Below are 17,520 nucleotides of genomic sequence, written 5' to 3' on the forward strand. Positions count from 1 at the left end.
TTAGAAGTCGAACGGACTTCTGGAACGGATTCTGTTCAACTTCCAAGGTACGACTGTTGTTGTTATTATTATTATTATTGAATGGTGTGTCCCTATTTTCACTGGAGAAAATGTTGGAGGGTTTTCACTTCTGCATCCTAACACTATCCTTTTGCTACAAACCAGTAAACAAAAACTTGCTTTGTTGTAGTCTTTGAATGCAAGAGAGCGAGTTCCCACACCTGCTTTTGGTCATATCTCAACCCACTGTCCTCTTCAACCTGGTACCTCTCTTCTTCAACAACAAAATGCCACTTTTCATGAAACGGCTCAACCAACAATCTGTGAAATAATATTTCTATGAACGTCCTTTCAGTAGTGCTCAAACCAGAATTAGCCACATCTTAGTATGAGCAATTAGATGTACCACAGACAAATCCTTAACAAGATAACCAAATTCTGGGGGAAACACACCATTTAGCACAGAAATGATGATGCATATGCTAAATTGCTGTGTGTGCGCACATGTGTACTCCATTTTTGCAGTTGTAATGTAAAACAGAATTTAGAAAGAAATAGTTTCCATTCTAGACCAGCTCTTAGTGGCAGCCTGCCTGGAAGCAGATTAGCATAATATTCTCTTGCCCATCAGGATTTAGATGTGTAAATGAGGAAACCTTTCACAGTATCTGGCTGTACAATGCCAGTCAAAAGTGGTTCTTGTAAAAAATTCCGTTGTAGTTTCTACAGTGTACTGAAGTGCTTTGAGCCACATCACCAAATCTATAACTTGTAGTATTTGAGCCATATTTGCTCCATCCAAGTGGGATAACGAATGGGGAGCCAAAAGTCTTCATTGCTTTGATAAACCTATACTAATGGAAGAAAAGGTACAAGGAGAATCCTGGGAACATGGAGGCCTATATTTGTTTCTTCTTGGCTACATACATACAAACTGTACACTCAACCAGTTCTGAAGAAACAGTTGCAGTCTAATGCCAAGGAGGTCCAAAATTAGGCTATTTTTTTTTTTTTTTTGCCAAAATGCAAGAACTGCATAATTTGCACATGAAGTTAAGTTTCCACTCTAGAGTTATACTTGTTGATCATCAGTTTCACATCTCTGTACTACAATATATATTTATGTAGCTGTTTTTAAATCTCCTGTTGGGTTACCTGGAACAATCAAACCCACCAATCAGACTTGCCTTTGGTACCATCTGGGTGTGTCTCAAACTGCCATATAATATAAATTTCTCTCAGTGCTACCCCTGTAACTGAACAATAGATTCAGCATTCAAGACAATTAGGATGTAGTGAGTTACCTTCACTGCTTGTCAAAATTATAGGTAAGTGGATTAGAGGTATAATCTAGCTATGGCAATAGGCCAAAATGCTGACACCTTCGTCCTAGAGTCCATTAAAATCACTATGGCTTATTTCCTGGAAGATATATTTAGGTTTACAATATAATTTCATTTTCATGGTGTAATTGACAGTGTCCGCTTCCCAAATTAGAATCGGAAATAACAATTCTTTTGTCATATTGTCTGGTCGTCCTGAAATATTTCATAGCAGAGGAATGGGCACGCATACATCCATACATCCACTCAGTTATAACATGTCAGGCAGACAATCCACATGGAGGTAGACTCCACAAAAGAAAAAAAAAAGATTTTACAAACTAGGTTCCATGTGAAGTGCCTGCACTGCATATATATTTTTGCGACAGAGGACACAAGGAACTCTTCAGTCATGTAAAGAGGTCACCAGCCCAGTAAGGGACTTTATAACACAATTTGAGAATCCCTGATTTTGATGGTGTGTTAGGGTGCATCCAGTGGTCCACACATTTTTTGCCAATTAATTTTTATTCCCTTTTTGAATTTATAACACATCAATGCCAAATCAAAACTAATTTGATACTTCTTCTTTTTTCAAAAACTGGCTTTCGGCTCTTTCTCAAATATTTCCATTTCATCCTCTTTTGCATGCTGCTTATTTTACAGATTTGACATCCTTTTTTTTTTTAGCAAATTCCTCATTCCTCAGCTGTCCCTTTCACAGTATCCTGCATATAGCTAAAACAAAATTATATCAAATAACAACAAGGTTATATATTAATTTAAAGGTTATAGTTATTTAAATCTTTCATTCTCCTTTCTAACTTGCATGCAACTACATTTTCAATCTCCGGTAGTTTCCATTCTCTGCCTGCTTGCGCAATCATCGTTAGTGGTCCACACATTTTGACTGCCTTAGTAGCCATCTAGAATGTGTGATCACTGCCGATACTGCACTGCTGTGTGGGATGGAAGGGATTTTGCTTGACATCATGTTGAGCTTCATGGGCATTCGGAAGCAGGGGACGTTTATCTGCTTCCAAAGCAAAGTGCAACTTAAGGGAAGAGACCCTGCCTTTCTAACAAGTTCTGGGACACAGGAGAAGGGGGTCCAAGTGAGGTCCCAAACAACATTTACCTATTTTTCGCTCTATAACACGCACCCAACCATAACACGCACATAGTTTTTAGAGGAGGAAAGCAAGAAGAAAAATATTCTAAACGAAACAGTGGATGTATGATTTTTGTGGTTCATGCTGTGGCCACAGACATGTGATCTGACGGTGAGTTTGAGGTAGCCCAATGCAAAAATCCTGAGGATCCATGTGGATCCATGCTTTGTAACCACATTTTTGCACCACTGTGGCCCCAGGCAACAGTGGGTGCGTGATTTTTTTGGCTGTAGCCATGGACATGCTATGTGATCTGATGGTGAATTTGGGGTGACCCAGTGCAAAAATCCTGAGGATCCATGTGGATCCATGCTTTGTAACCACGTTTTAAGTGGGGAGGGAAGGAAAAGCACTCAAGGGACAAGGAACACGCGTGAGGTGGGTGGAGAAGGATGCTGTTAATAATGCAGAAGAGGGGTATAAGAGGAGAAGCAAGCAGGCTCTGCTTCTCTCCCTTCTCCCTGGCTTGCTGAAAAACTTTGCTGCTATTTAGCCAGCTGAGTGGGAAGGAGAGAGGGACAGAGAGCCTGCTTGCTTTAAAGGAGCCAACCAGACAGGAGCCACTTACACTTGTGTAAGCGGCTCCTCTCCTCTCCCACTTTGCTCCTTTAAAGCAAGCAGGCTCTCTGTCCCTCTCTCCTCCCCACACAGCGGCTCTTCTCCCGCTTTGCTGTTTCAAAGCGAGCCACGGAGGAGGGAAGGAAAGGGAACCATGGATCCTCTGCTCACGACTGCATCGGATCCCCCCGCCATCTGTAGGCATTCGCTCCATAACACGCACAGACATTTCCCCTTACTTTCTAGGAGGAAAAAAGTGAGTGTTATGGTGCAAAAAATACGGTAATTAAGTCAAATCTCTAGCCCATTTCTCTATGCCTTGGAAAGGTACTCACCAGAGCAAAAGCTACAGTGACCAGTGGCAACCTAGAGGATGTATTTGTGAAGCTCTGGATGCTTTCTGTACTGTACTGCAGAATTTATATTTCAAGGGCAAGAAACTAAACTGACTAAACAAAGAGCTACCAGATTGCTAGAGGGTTTGCTCAATCCCCTGAACCGCATCACTCACACCGACCTCATTTATCTCTGCATTTGCTATTATGGATTAGTGGCAGTCATCACAGCAGCGCAGTGTGGCTTGTGCATCTCCCTCACCCCCCAGAAGATTGTATTTTTTTCTATAGTATAATCACCAAAAGATGTGTGAAATTAGCAGTTGATTAGAGTATTATGGTTTTCAAGTCGGCTCCTTCCCATAAAAGTCTCGCTAGTCCATTCTGAAGCCGCCATCTCTGAAGCTTCAGAATAAAATTAGGTAAAATAAGAGAATGCAATCTACTTTCCATAAACAACCTCATAAGACTGTCTGCGAAGAAAATAAAAAGCAGATGCTTTTGTAGATGCAAAGCTCAATTAATGGTTCCCCTCTGTTCCTAAAAATAAGCACAATTAGAATGTTACCCTCATCATGTGGGCAGCCTCTAGATCTGCCAGTTTGGTATCTTTCAGTACTTTGTTATAATCACTAGACAGCATGGCTACTGCTGTAATTGCTGGCCTTCTATAAAACACTGTTATGCTGTCAGATCGTCTTTGGCAGGCAGAATCCAACTATTTAAAACTGCAAAGAGTGAATATAAACCCAGGTGTAAATGTTGGATTGCCTATTAACTTCTAGTAATTAAATGCTCTTCTTGGGGAGGGGAGGATAACAATTTTTAAAATTGTGAAGAGTATAACATCCCTTTTGTGACAACGAAGAAGTCGATCCTGTTGAGCAAGGCTATTTGTTGCATGGATGATTAACCCTATATGCCAAGAGAAAGAAATCGGGGCAGAAATTCTGGATCCTGCATTTGAGGATAGATCATCTGAACAACTGTTTACATGCCTTCACCGAGTGTCTCTCGACTTTTCTTCTTTCAACTCCTCTCTGTTTCTTACAGATACAAAACAGTATCCGGTGTTTGTGGGTCACAAGCCAGGACATAACGCCCCACAGAGGCACAAACTGGACGTCCAGTTGCTCATGATAATGGACAGAACCCTCTACATTGCTGCTAGGTCAGTCCTTCTTCTTTTCTCTTCCAAACTCCTCTCAACAATGCAGAACTCTTCTTTTTGGTTTATTTCATAGCTCAAAGTGAGAGTGACATGAGAAGGGAACATGAGGCGTTCCACAATTGTGTGAATTGTCCATTGCAAATGAATCATCCCATACATCAGTTTCAAACCTTGTTTTTTGCAAGCTTACCTCCAACTCAGGAATCGTCGTAGCTGTTTCTCCCTGCTGACGTTTCACCCCAGACTGTAATACAGTCATGGGGAAAAGAAATCTGTGGTTTTACATATCAGGACATAATAACAATCATCTGTTCCTTATCAGGGCTTAAAATTAGGTAAATACAACCTCAGATGAACCATAACAAATGACATATTGCATTGTGTCAAATGATTACTATTCTGTCCTGATATGTAAAACCACAGAATTCAAAGAGGGTGCACTTTCTTTTCCCCATGACTGTATGTACCACAGCCTCACGCCTAGATATAGGAAGAATTTCCCATTGGCACCAGATATTCATGTGGGCAAACCCTAGAGGTTTGCAACATTCGTATCATTGGGAGTCACCATGTGAGAAGCTCTTCTGTATGGTGCAGTGGGGAAATGATAGATCTCCACAGGGAAGTGTCTACCTCGGGGGTCATGTAAGTTAGAGACTTCCACCATCATACCTGTCAGGGAACTGCCATCGGAGCCAGAGGAGGAGGGAGAGCTCCAGAGGGATGCCGGAGAGTGTCCCAGGAGGGAGAGAGGCAGCCCATCTTCTGGGGAAGGAAATCAGCGTAGCACCAGTGGAGAAGGGGGGCAGATGGGGGAATCGACGAGGGGGCTCCATGACTCCTCGCCGGAGACCAGCGGGGAGAGCACAGGTCCTCCGCTGCCCACACCCTCACTGCGCAGAAGGCTTCTGCGCAGGGAGAGTAGGCGGAGACTAGGCGTCAAAGAGCTTCTTTGCTGGAAGAAATTCAAGAAACGTCCACTGACGGATTCTGCCAGCGATTGAGGCAGCCACGGATGAGTGGCTGTCCGGACAGAAAGGGTTCACCCAGGTAACCCAGCCAAGCGTGGCGCCGATTTACGCACAAGCAACCCCTAGAACCATCACAATACCCTATCGGTAGACAAAAGACTAAAGAAGGGCCACAGATCCAGATATCTATGAATGCCAGCTACTGGGGATCACAAATGGGAAAGGGCTATTGTGTTCGTGTCTTGCTTGTGGGCTCCTGATAGGGACCTGGTTGGCCTCTGTGAGAACAGCATGGTCTTTGGTCTGAACCAGCAGAGATCTCCATACATTCTGAAAGATAAGCCATTCATATTGATGGAGCCCACGCACTAGGCCCAGCCTTGAGCAATAGACCCAATATTATTGGTGCATGGTCTAATGGGTAGGGGGGAAGCAAAAGAAAAGAGTATATCTATATTTAAATTGAACTTTGTAGCACTTAGAAACATGGAAGTCATCAATAGATGAACCATAGTCTTCATAGGGAAAGAAGGTTCCTTTAACAACAACGAAAAAGGCAGTTATGTGGGAGGCAACAAATGACTTGTCTGGCCTCCATCCCTCCTCAACGTTTCCCTTTGGCTTTTTAAAAAAATGCAGCCTCAAGGGCTTGGTACCCCAGTTGGAATTTATTTGTATTCCAAGAGTTGTGTTATATGTCCAGTTAGGGCTTAATGCTGTAACGTCCTGCTGGCTGATGCCTTCAGCATTTTTTACCAGAGCAATTCATAATATACAGTAGCTGCTCCGCACTTGGGAATATTGGAATCATTACGTTTTTAAAAGTGTTTTTGATTTAAAGTACACAATTAATTGCCTGTTTTGGAGAATAAACAAGAATAATCCATGTTGCATGAGTACATATTTGAAGCAGAATAAAAATTTAATGTCATTGGGATACTAAGCATATTTTATAGTAAAGCAAAGAGACCAGGAGAGAGAATGGAGGGGGAAAGATGTGTTTACACTTCATTTCTTTCAAAGGATTTGGCAAGTTTAATGTTAATTATTATTATGGGACCTAGCTGCTGAGCCAGCTTCCTTCTTTGTGGTCTTTTTGGAAGCAGTAGTGAGCAAAGTTTTAAAGCTCTTAGTAGAAAAATCACAATTAAGGGCAAGGTCTTATTTAGCAGCACAAAGTCCAACGGGGGCTTGTGGTGCAGGTTGGGCGTCTTGCTTTAGTAGGAGCCAATTTTTGAAAGTATCAGCTTATTAGCACTCTTGCTCTGTGTACCAGTTGAGTTGTGTGAGTTGGCCCGAAGTGTTCTCTCAAATTCTTGAGTGCCTGCATAAGGTCTAGTTTACGTGACCATCTGGACAAGTGGCAAGCACTTCAAATAGCTGTGTTCATTGGCTTTCTGCCCAAGGGGAGCTGCTTGGGCATAGGCTTCTCAGCATATGTCTTGCATTTCATGGCTAATCCGCACTGGGGTTGCATGGAAACACCCTATGTATATTTCTCTCCTGTGACCAGTTTACCATGGACAAGGGAGGCAAATGATTTCAATAGGGTTTACAGCAGCCAATACATACCTCAAAGTCATGTGAACTGGCATTGGTGGATAGCAATGAAGGTTGCTACCTCTTTGAGAATGACATTTGCCCGTTGGGATATGTTAATGCATACTTGATTACACAAAAATTCAAAAGGGCTTTCTAATTAGAAACTAGTTGGGCCAACTTACAATTAGTCAGGTGGCAGCTTCAGATGCAATTAGCAAATTAGTTACTCCAGAGCAGTCCTTTTAGAAACTATAGGCGTAGCCCACAACTTCAGTAAGTGAACAGTGAAATGCTTCAAGGATGTTGTCATGGTCAAGTCCTGCAAATTTGTGTGTGTGTTTATTTGCGCATTCTTATCCCATTTTCCTCCAAGGAGCTCGGGCTGGCATACACAGCTGTTCCCCTCTCCATTTTATCTTCACGACATGCTGTTACGCCATAGTTTATCAGGAGAAGTCTTGAAAATGGATAGTGGTGATAATGGCAAGGAGGCTGTGGGCCTACTCAGGGAGGGAACCCCACAGAGACTATGATGTCCACAGGCCTTCCAAAATCTGGAGCCTTCATTGCATTACAATGTTATCTTTCTCTGCTCCAAAGATATGCAAAAACTGTTTTATTCCAAATGTCACTTAAAAGTTTCTTGCTGAGCTAGGAATCTGTGTGACAAGTAAAAATTCAGAGCCTACATCACTTTTATATTTAGGTGAAAACCTGGAAAGTGAATAATTTACTCATAATGCAGAGTCACTACCAGGAAATAGTACAAGGAAATTGTTCCTTGGCTCTTGGCTTTTGAGCTGTGGGGCTCCACAAGGCCCCATAAGCGTCTCCTATACTATATATCTATTTTGGGAACTATCATCTGGGCATTTGGTACACAGTAAGTTGATACCCAGCTCTATCTTCCCATTCCATTGACATCAGGAGAGGCCATGAAGATGCTGCATACGTGTCTGGGGCCAGTGATGAACTGGATGGGGACCAATTAGCTGAGTCTGAACCCCAATAAAATGGAAGCGTTGCGAATGGGTGGTTCCCGTGCCAAGGAATTAGGTATAGAACCTGTTCTGAGAGGGATTGTACACCAGTGTGTTAACAGTGGTTAAGAGCGGTAGTCTCGTAATCTGGGGAACCGGGTTCGCGTCTCCTCTCCTCCACATGCATTTGCTGGGTGACCTTGGGCCAGTCACACTTCTTTGAAGTCTCTCAGCCCCACTCACCTCACAGAGTGTTTGTTGTGGGGGAGGAAGGGAAAGGAGAATGTTAGCCGCTTTGAGACTCCTTAAAGGGAGTGAAAGGCGGGATATCAAATCCAAACTCCTCTTCTTCTTCTTCCTGAAGGAACAGGTCATAGTGTGGTAATAGTATGGGATTCCAGGCTTCTCACTGGCTTCTGTGGCTAGCAGTACTTTTGCGCAGTTTAGGCTGGTTTGCCAGCTAAGGCCATATCTAGACTGGGATAGCCTGGCCTCAGTAGTTCTATGATCTAGTGATCTCCCACTTTGACTTCTGTAACGTGTTCTACATGGAGCTGTCCTTGGAGATAGTCCAGAGACTGCAGCTAGTACAGCTGCTAAGTTGGTAAGTAGGGCAGCCTGATAGGACCACGTGATACTGGTTCCAAAAGCACTGGTGGTTGCCAGGTGTTAGCACTGCCATAAAAAGCCCTAAATGGCTTGGAACCCAAGATCCTAAAAGAGATGTCTTCACCAGCACCAACTATCTCAGACCCTATGATCTGGCGCTAAGGTCAGGGCTTAGGTCAGGGGCTTCCCAGTTGGTGTTGACCCATGACCACCTTTTAAGTGGTCTTTGTGGAATGCCCTCTCTAGTGAGGTGTCTATTGCCATCATTATTTGCTTTGAGGAGGAAGTTGAAAACATTTATGTTTGTTGTGGTACTTGGTGGCTGAAGAATACTGTTTCTGGCAACTCTGAGCTCACTAGGAGCCACAGGTGAGAGCTGAGTGCAGGGTGGGGACCAAAGGTCTGACAAACAACCCCAAAGGAGCACGATGTGTACCACTCCCTAAAATAATAATTAGTGTGAATGAAAATTTGTACCTACAACTCTGCATCTCCTTTGGCAGTTGTGGTATAACTCCAAACACAGTGGCAAATATGAATCCAGTCAGAGGTGTTTATCAAGCAGCTTTGTGAATGCATTAATTGAGTTTCTTCTTGGCATAGATCCCTGAGCTACAATATCAGATGTTCCTTTCCACAGTGTTGTTTTCCCCCCAGTTGTCTAAATATAGCGATGTTAAGTATACATTTGCACCCAATTACCTAAAAAAAATAAAAACAAATGACTAACATTTGTTGTGGCATCTCAGAAGTACTCCGTGTTTACTTGGGAGCTAATTCTTAGATTTCAGATAAAAGCATTAGTGGTTGGTTGTTGTTGTTATTGTTGTTTAAATCACAAGTATGCCATGTTCATTGTTGCCAAAAGAAGAAGGGGATGCTGGGATAGGAACACAGGAACCTGCCTTACACCAAGTCAGACCATTAGTTCACCCAAGTTTGCATTGTCCACACAGACTGTCAGTTGTTCTTCAGGATTTCAGATGGAGTCTCTTCCAGGTCCATCTGAAGATGCTGGGGATTGAGCTTTGACCCTCTTCTGTATGTGACACAGATGCTCATTGTCATTGAACCACAGCCCATACAAATGGAGGTTTTACTTGGGTGGTTATGAACTCCATTTGATTATAGGAAGGACACTGAACAAAGTAGGGGCCGAGGCACAATCCACACCACTGTAACCAGTGGGAATTAATAAATCAGTGGGGAGTGCATTGCATTCCAGATCTTTACATAGAGCAAAATGGCATATTTGTACGTGCATCACTTAACAGCCACTTAGAGCTGTTTCCAGGTTTGTGTGGGCTCCCAGCATGCACCACGCCACTGGGACCTTGCTCCCCACTGGTGGCCTCAGCTCCTCTCTCTTGTCCTCTATCCTCAAAGTCAGCTTTGGACAGGCCGGCAGGTAAAAAAACTAGGGACTCTGCATGGAAAGCAGATAACTCTCCTACTAAATGATGATAACACTTAAAAACATGTCAAGCGGTAGCTGAGGCTCCAGTTTCCTCCAAATCCATGCCTTGCTGTTTCATGCAAAATAAAGGTTTTATACCTTCACAGCAAAGCTACCTCGCCATACGTGGAAGGGACATTGTGCTGCTGTTGCAGGACTGCGACTAGCACATTAAAGAGCTAAGAATAAAATCTGGAGAGGCTCTTACACCCACTACTAGCTCGTAGAAATTTCAGTTAGTGTGTCTTTCTCTGAGCTGGTAACAAGTACTAATAGTTCCCACATGGGCTCTTTTAAAGAGCCAGTGATTCCTTGGAGCACTTGACGTCATCAAATTGTCAGCTGCAAAAGGCCTTGGTTGGTTAGCCTTATATACAGCTATTAAGAGCTGAACTCTCGAGGGCTAAGCAGCAGTGTCTATATATTCTGTATGCTTTGTATCTCTTAATTCACCAAGCAGGGATGTTTGATTGGCATGGTGATGTGAGGCAGCCGTTGAAGAGAGCAGGATGAGGAGGGACAAGCGAAGTCTGAATCATTTGACAACATTTCTTTTCATACCTATACAAAAGGAGTGGTTTCTTTACTGCTCCCTCTCCTCCTATGACTTGGTGTGTGTGTGTGTTAAATCAAAGGGTTGTATCCATCTTTGCAAGTGTAGAGGTCCGCTCAGACAGTGTGGCTTCCCCTTCCTCTCATCTACCTCCTCAAACAGGACTGGCCTAACCATGAGGCAATGTGAGGCAACTGCCTCAGGTGGCAAGATCTGTCTTCCAAGGAACACATCAGGTGCTTCTGCTGCCACGGTGCTCCTCAGCAGCCCTCCCCCAACGCTATCTTCATAGTAGCCGCCTTGAGAATAGGAGACACTGCTGGTCTTCTCCCACCCTTATGGAGGAAATGATGGAGGCTGCCCTCTGGGGTCTCCTCAGGCTTTGCATCCACCTGGTGTGATTCAGGTCACGCCCACCCACCCCACGATGGCCTTTGATTTCCAGTTCAACCGTCTGGGAAGGTTGATTTGATCACTACCCCCACCACCCCCTTCCTGCCGTTCCTGGTTTAACTCTTCATTCGCTCCTTCTTCCCTGACCGGTGGGAGGCACCATTTTGTGGTTCGCCTCAGATGCCAAAATGTCTTGGGCCAGCCCTGCCCCTGAATCTCCAAACCCTCTAGGATGATTGGTTCAGGGAAGAGGGGGGTGAAGTTACATTGCATCAACAGAAGTCTTGTTTCACAAGAGGAATAACAGCGTTGGATGCAACCCAAATATTTGGATCCTGCCCTCTTTCTACTTGCACACCACGCAAGGCTAAAAGTCGCCCCAGCCACCCTGGACGGCTTCCAACACACGTTAAAAACATAATAAAGCATCAAGCACAAAAATACAGTATGCTTGAAAAACACATTATAATAAAAAGAGAGGTAGAGAAGCGGGGGATAAAAACAAAGGTGTTAGATTAAATACATGATCGCATATGGCACTTGACCCTCTCCCGTTACACTTTTGGGTCATCCCTCACAGATATTTGAGGATTTTTATTATTTTTTTATATATTTTTTTGCACACACCTGAATGAACCCTTTGCAATTATGCCACACATAAAGGCTGCAGTTGGTGGCCGAGGGTCAGTTGGCACCAGTGATATTTAACTTTCTTCCCCTTACCCAGTTGTGCCATGGTAACCATCTGCAGTGCTGCTGCCTGGAAGTGGGGGAAAACGGAAGTGCTAGGATTGTCTATTTGTGTAAAGAATAACTTAATTAGCAAGAGCTATACAAATCCTCCAAGTAGGCGTTTGGGGAAGGGGGGAGGCGCTAGGCGGCAGCAGGGAAAATAGAACAGCAAAGTCACTTATTGTTAGCGGTTTAGCAAAGCCTAACTAGTACTTGTCAGTTCTTTCAATATTTGCCATTGTGTGAGCAGCTGTGGTTTAAATAACACATATGGAAATGGTTTCGAGTTATCTGGAAATCTGCTTTTGTACATTCAGATTGCTCCAGGAGTTGGCCTCTGCTTTCTCCAAGGGTTGATTGGCAAACCAGTCACTAAGTCATTAGAAGGAGCCAGAGTTAGAATAGAGCTTAGCAACCCAAGCCTGTTTTGAAATCTTTCTGCTTTCATTTTTGCTGGCAATTAACATATACAGAGCTGTGCTAAAAGAGGGCAAGTGGAACATTTCTGAAACCTTGCCAGTGCATAATAATCGCTTGTTCATTTACAATTCAGATTTATTTATTTTTAATTTATTTTCGGTCTGCTTTTGCATAGCAGCACAATTGTGAAAAATCTATTGGGCGAGGAGGGGAAAGCCACGCTGCTGTGTCACCCATGAAGCTGAAATCAAACAAATAGGCAGTTTTGCTCTGGTATTGACCTCCAATTGCAGCTCCCCCAATGAAGTCAAGCAAATAACAAGCCGGCGCATTAAAGCTACCTTATAAATAAATGGCATGTTCTACTGAAGATGGAATGTCTGAAAAGAAACACATACACAAACTCCTTCCACGGTTTGGCATCTTGCAAAGCAAACTGCCTCTGGTGCAGTGGCAGGCAGCAAAATCATGAAAGCCTGGTTCTGTTAACAATACTGCCCCTATTCTCCCACATGAGAAGAATTTTGCTTATTATTTTTTGCAGCAACGAGGGTTCTGTGTCTGCTTTAGTTAGAGGGTAACCTTGTTTCCCTCCCAGTCTGTTAAAACTAAGCAAATCTTGACAGCAGAGATTTCAAAAATGGAAGTTCTGTGTGCGTATACTACTCTCAGCAGGTTTCCACGGATCCTTTAAAAGCAGAAGATCATTTAATTTCAACAGCAATTCTTCCTGTAGTGGAGAAGGGGGTTGGGAAATAGAGAGAAGGTTATGTTAAAGGGGTAGAAGGAGAAATGAAATTATGGCTATTTTTTTTTAAAAAAAATGTCTCCAACTGCCCTATTCTTTGCTCCCAATTCAGAGCAGAGGCTTCAAGGTTTGATTAGACTGAGTGTTTTGCTTTCCTATCTCCAAGTTGAAAAACCCTTGTAGTCCGTTGAGCACAGAAGGGGAATGTGTAGAAATATCTCACTTGCATTTCTTGGCCCTATTCTGTGTTTCCAAGGAGAAACTGGCAGAATTTTTTTTTAAAGAACCTAGTTCTCAGCAAAACAAGAATGAACACAAGCAACTTAGGTAAAGCAATGTTGTCCTCTCTCTGCCAGAGGGTAAATGCTGAAACTCAATTTGGTCATCAAGTGCAGCGAAATTAACAGGGCTTTTGGGAACTGTGTGGTTATTGTCAAACCATTTCCCTTCATACTTTCTGTCAAAACATCTTCGCTGTGGTTGGGAAAATAGCCTTGAAACAATGAAGAAAGCCTAGCCTTCTTAAAATCTTAAATGGTATCCCTAAAGTCGATATGGTATCCCGAGAACCTGACAAAAGATTGGCCGACGGAGCTGGCGTACAGCTTCTGGGTCGTGTGGTCAGCATGACTAAGCCGCTTCTGGCGAACCAGAGCAGTGCACGGAAACGCCATTTACCTTCCCGCCAGAGCGGTACCTATTTATCTACTTGCACTTTGACGTGCTTTCAAAGTGCTAGGTTGGCAGGAGCAGGGACCGAGCAACGGGAGCTCACCCTGTCGTGGGGATTCAAGCTGCTGACCTTCTGGTCGGCAAGCCCTAGGCTCTGTGGTTTAACCCACAGCGCCACCCGTGTCCCTTCAAGCCCTTCATACACAAGGGTTATTTTTCACAAAATTGTAAGATCCTCATGGGCTGTGTATCTATTAGAATAATCATAGCCATCACTTGTGAATCTGAGGCCCACAAACTTACAGGCTCCTGTTATGTTCAGCCCAGGGATATGGGGATCTCAGGTCTTTGTTTAGTTTGTTTTTCACTAGAACCCCCCAAGGTCCACCAGCTGGAGAAGCATGCAAAAATGGGCTTGCGAGGCTAGCCAGGAGGAACAGACCTATACTTAGAATTACAGAATAAGATTCATCTGAACACCCTGTTTCCAGTATGAGAAGTAAACGCCCAGTCATTTCACATGATAATCAGCTCTTTGTTTTCATATAAATTTCCCTTTTTTCAGCAGCATCTCTTGTGATTATGGGAGTCGGAAGCCCTCGCCATTCTAATTCGCAAAATATATAAGTGAAACAGCTGTTCATGTTGAGTTGATGACCTTTAAGTTTCCTCTCCTTTCCTTCATAAAGCATATGAATCAGAAGGTGTATCTCCTAGCTTTCTTTGGAGTTGTCCCCAGGGTCCTGTCCCCCCACTCCCAAATATGGGCAATGATTTATCTGATTGCAAAGGACTCTTTTTGTAACAATGTCTGAGTTCCCCATTTTTTTCAAAGTATTTGCCCAGGACGACATCCACTTTTATCTCCCCACCCCTATTCCATGTTGTTATTTCTATGTATATTATGCTATGGCCACATGGCTAATGCAATAAAATCGAATAAACAATGTCTTGAGTTTATTTTGGCATTCATTCTTTCCCCTTTGTTTACAGGGACCATATTTATACTGTTGATATGGATGCATCACATACAGAAGAAATTTATTTTAGCAAAGTAAGTAGCATTCTGTCATTCTCCCACCAAGGACACAGGAAGAAACGGGGGGATAAATTAGAAAAGGAACTTAGCTCCACTTCTTTCCAACATTGCTCTTAAAATTGCACTGATCAAGGTGGATGGTGCATATTAATCACATAGAGGAAAGCTGGAAGATCTGCCCTGTCCCCTGTGAACTTCTGATAAGTGGCTTAGCTGAGATGATAAGTAATCTGCATTGTAATGTCCATCGAATGTCTTACTTGGATCCTGAAGCTTTGTTGAACAGCTAATACCATAGTAATTGGCTATAAGACCCTTTTAATAAGCAAACTCTGCTTACCTATTTAATGAATTTACCATATTTAATGAATATGGTTTTATGTCCAATCACATACCCTCCAATATTTATCCAATGAAAATAGGGACGTCCTGTTTGATGATTACTTTATTATTTTATACTCTGCCCATCTGACTGGGTTGTCCCAGTCACTCTGGGAAGCTTCCAACATATATAAAAACATAATAAAATATTAGACTTTTTTTAAAAAAAACAATCTTCCCTATACTGGGCTGCCTTCAGAGGTCTTCTAAAGGTTGTATAGTTACTTATCTCCTTGGCTTGGTGGGTCACATAATTCCATAACCCTCCAGCATTTCTCTGATGAAAATATGGATGTCCTACCATACCTTTCAACATTTCCCCAATAAAAATAAGGACGTTCTAAGGAAGGTTATAACATTCTGGGATCAAATCAGAAACCAGGATGATATCTGTAAATCTGGGACTGTCCCTGTAAAACAGGCACTTGGAGGATCTGCAATCAAGCAGATTTTTTGTAAAGTTTATTTATTAATTATTACTACTTCATTTTATAATGTTTATAATCAAGCAGATATATACTAAGCAAAACATAGGTTGTTGTTTTTTTCTAATTGGCTTATAAGGACATCTACATTGTACCCAAGGTAAATTAAGATGGAAATTGAAGTGTTTTGCCTGTTCCTCGTTAAGTAGGCCATAAGTGACGTGTGACAAGAAAGAGCTGTACGTAGGTATCAGAGTTGGGAGAAAAAGGCTTGTCTCACTTCTTTGTGTGCATCTGGCACCCTGGGAATGATGACTAACATCATGTTCAAGAGTGGAGCTAAAATTACAGGCTAAACTAACAGACCTGAGAAGCAGTTGGGAAAATGGTGATGCAACATCAGTGAAAAAAACACGTTTTACTTGATAAAGATACTTCACAACTGAGTAACAGAGCTATATGTTAGGTGGAAATATTGTCCGCAATATTTGCATAACTGTTGATATTTTAAGACATGCATTATGCGATTTAAGGTACCCAGACAGTATATCTTTCAGTGGCTCCAGTTATCAACATTTCCCTCCCCTTTGAGTGCAAGTAATTTAAAACGGGTCTGCTTATTAGCCAAAATCTAGTTTATAGAGCAACAAATAAGCGAGTTTGACATTTGTTTTCAGTTAGAGGAGTTCAAAGAGAATGGTTTTTGCAAGTAAAAGCTTCTGAAGACAGGAACATAGGAAGCTATCTTATACCAATGCACACCATTGATCAATCCAGCTGCGTATTGTTTGTACTCACTATTTAGCAGCTATTTAGAGTTTTAAAACAGAAGTCTGTCCCAGCCCTACGTGGCAATGTGGGATCTTCCACCCATAAAGCATGGACTCTTCCACTGAGAGAGAGAACCCTTCCAGTTTGTGAGCCAGTTTTGAGTAAGACAGGTTGCTTGAATCAGATCTCATTGTTTCTCTGTCGTGGGTTCAGGTAGCATGCCAGAGTCCATCTTTGGTTTAAAATGTGGTAGAGTCATAGCTTAGGCATTTGTAGAAGATGGACTGATATAAGTGAAGGTTCCCCCTCCTGTTTATTGCTGCTGGTTTGATTTTAATTGACATTTTAATCGAAGTTGTAAGTTCATCTGCTGTTTTATATAGCAATATCTTTTATGTAACCCACCCAACAATCATTGGTGAAAGTCTGGATATATTTATTTTAGGACTGCCATAAGTTTAGAATTTCCTGGGATTTGCCCTTTGGAAATGGCGTTCGGGCAGAATTATCTAAAATCGGTTAAAATGTCCAGATTTTCACTTTTTAAAACATGGCAACCCTAATTTATGTAAACCTTGCAAATGTTACTGTGACTAAAAAGTTCAAAATTAGAAGACAAGACAACCGTCAAATGTGTAACTAATTTTATTTTATTGCAGATAAAACAGATTTTTTTATAGATGTACACACATTTATTGCAAATAAAACACAGATTTTCACACATACAAATACTTATATATGTAAATAGTCTATATTAACAAGGAAAACATGAATATGCAACCATTTGTTAATGTTTTCCTCTCACCAAATTGGCTTGTTTTCAGTGAGGTGTTTTCAGTTTCCCAGGTACCATTCAAAGCTTTGCAAGTGTTCTGCATCTGTAGTGTTCCATTGTTATGGTAAATTAACCATAGTCAAAGTGCAGAAAGCTTTCAATAAGCTTAGATTGAGAAGTAGTTTTCCTTAGGGAACTCTTACTTTTGAAATCAAACACAACAACCTCTGGGCTCTTAATTGATTTCTTCCTTGATCCTTGCAGAAATTGACGTGGAAATCCAGGCAGCTCGATGTAGACACATGCAGAATGAAGGGAAAACATAAGGTAGGTAATTTTCATTTCTCTGGCAGCTGCCAGTTTTGTTTAGCTTCTTGACTGTTATCGCAGACCACTCTCTGTGATGTGGATCATGCCATTCAGCTAGTAATTGCTTCCACACACACACACACACACACACACACAGCCCGCCCATCAGCTTATTGAAGACTTTAA

At 42.3% G+C, this 17,520-nt stretch overlaps 1 protein-coding gene across 9 annotated transcripts in view; it reads left to right on the forward strand.

The window, feature by feature from the left end:
* The window catches only part of SEMA6A (semaphorin 6A), a 192,163-nt gene that overhangs the window by 99,629 nt on the left and 75,014 nt on the right, over positions 1 to 17,520 (forward strand). For all 9 annotated transcript variants that reach the window (XM_079995364.1, XM_079995370.1, XM_079995371.1 and 6 more), the window contains exons 3-5: positions 4,441 to 4,558; positions 14,628 to 14,688; positions 17,290 to 17,352. In XM_079995364.1, the coding sequence (XP_079851490.1) occupies positions 4,441 to 4,558; positions 14,628 to 14,688; positions 17,290 to 17,352 (242 nt within the window). The remainder of the gene's footprint in view (positions 1 to 4,440; positions 4,559 to 14,627; positions 14,689 to 17,289; positions 17,353 to 17,520) is intronic.

This window comes from Podarcis cretensis, assembly GCF_951804945.1.
Source record: "Podarcis cretensis genome assembly, chromosome: 11".
NCBI classification, from domain to species: domain Eukaryota; kingdom Metazoa; phylum Chordata; class Lepidosauria; order Squamata; family Lacertidae; genus Podarcis; species Podarcis cretensis.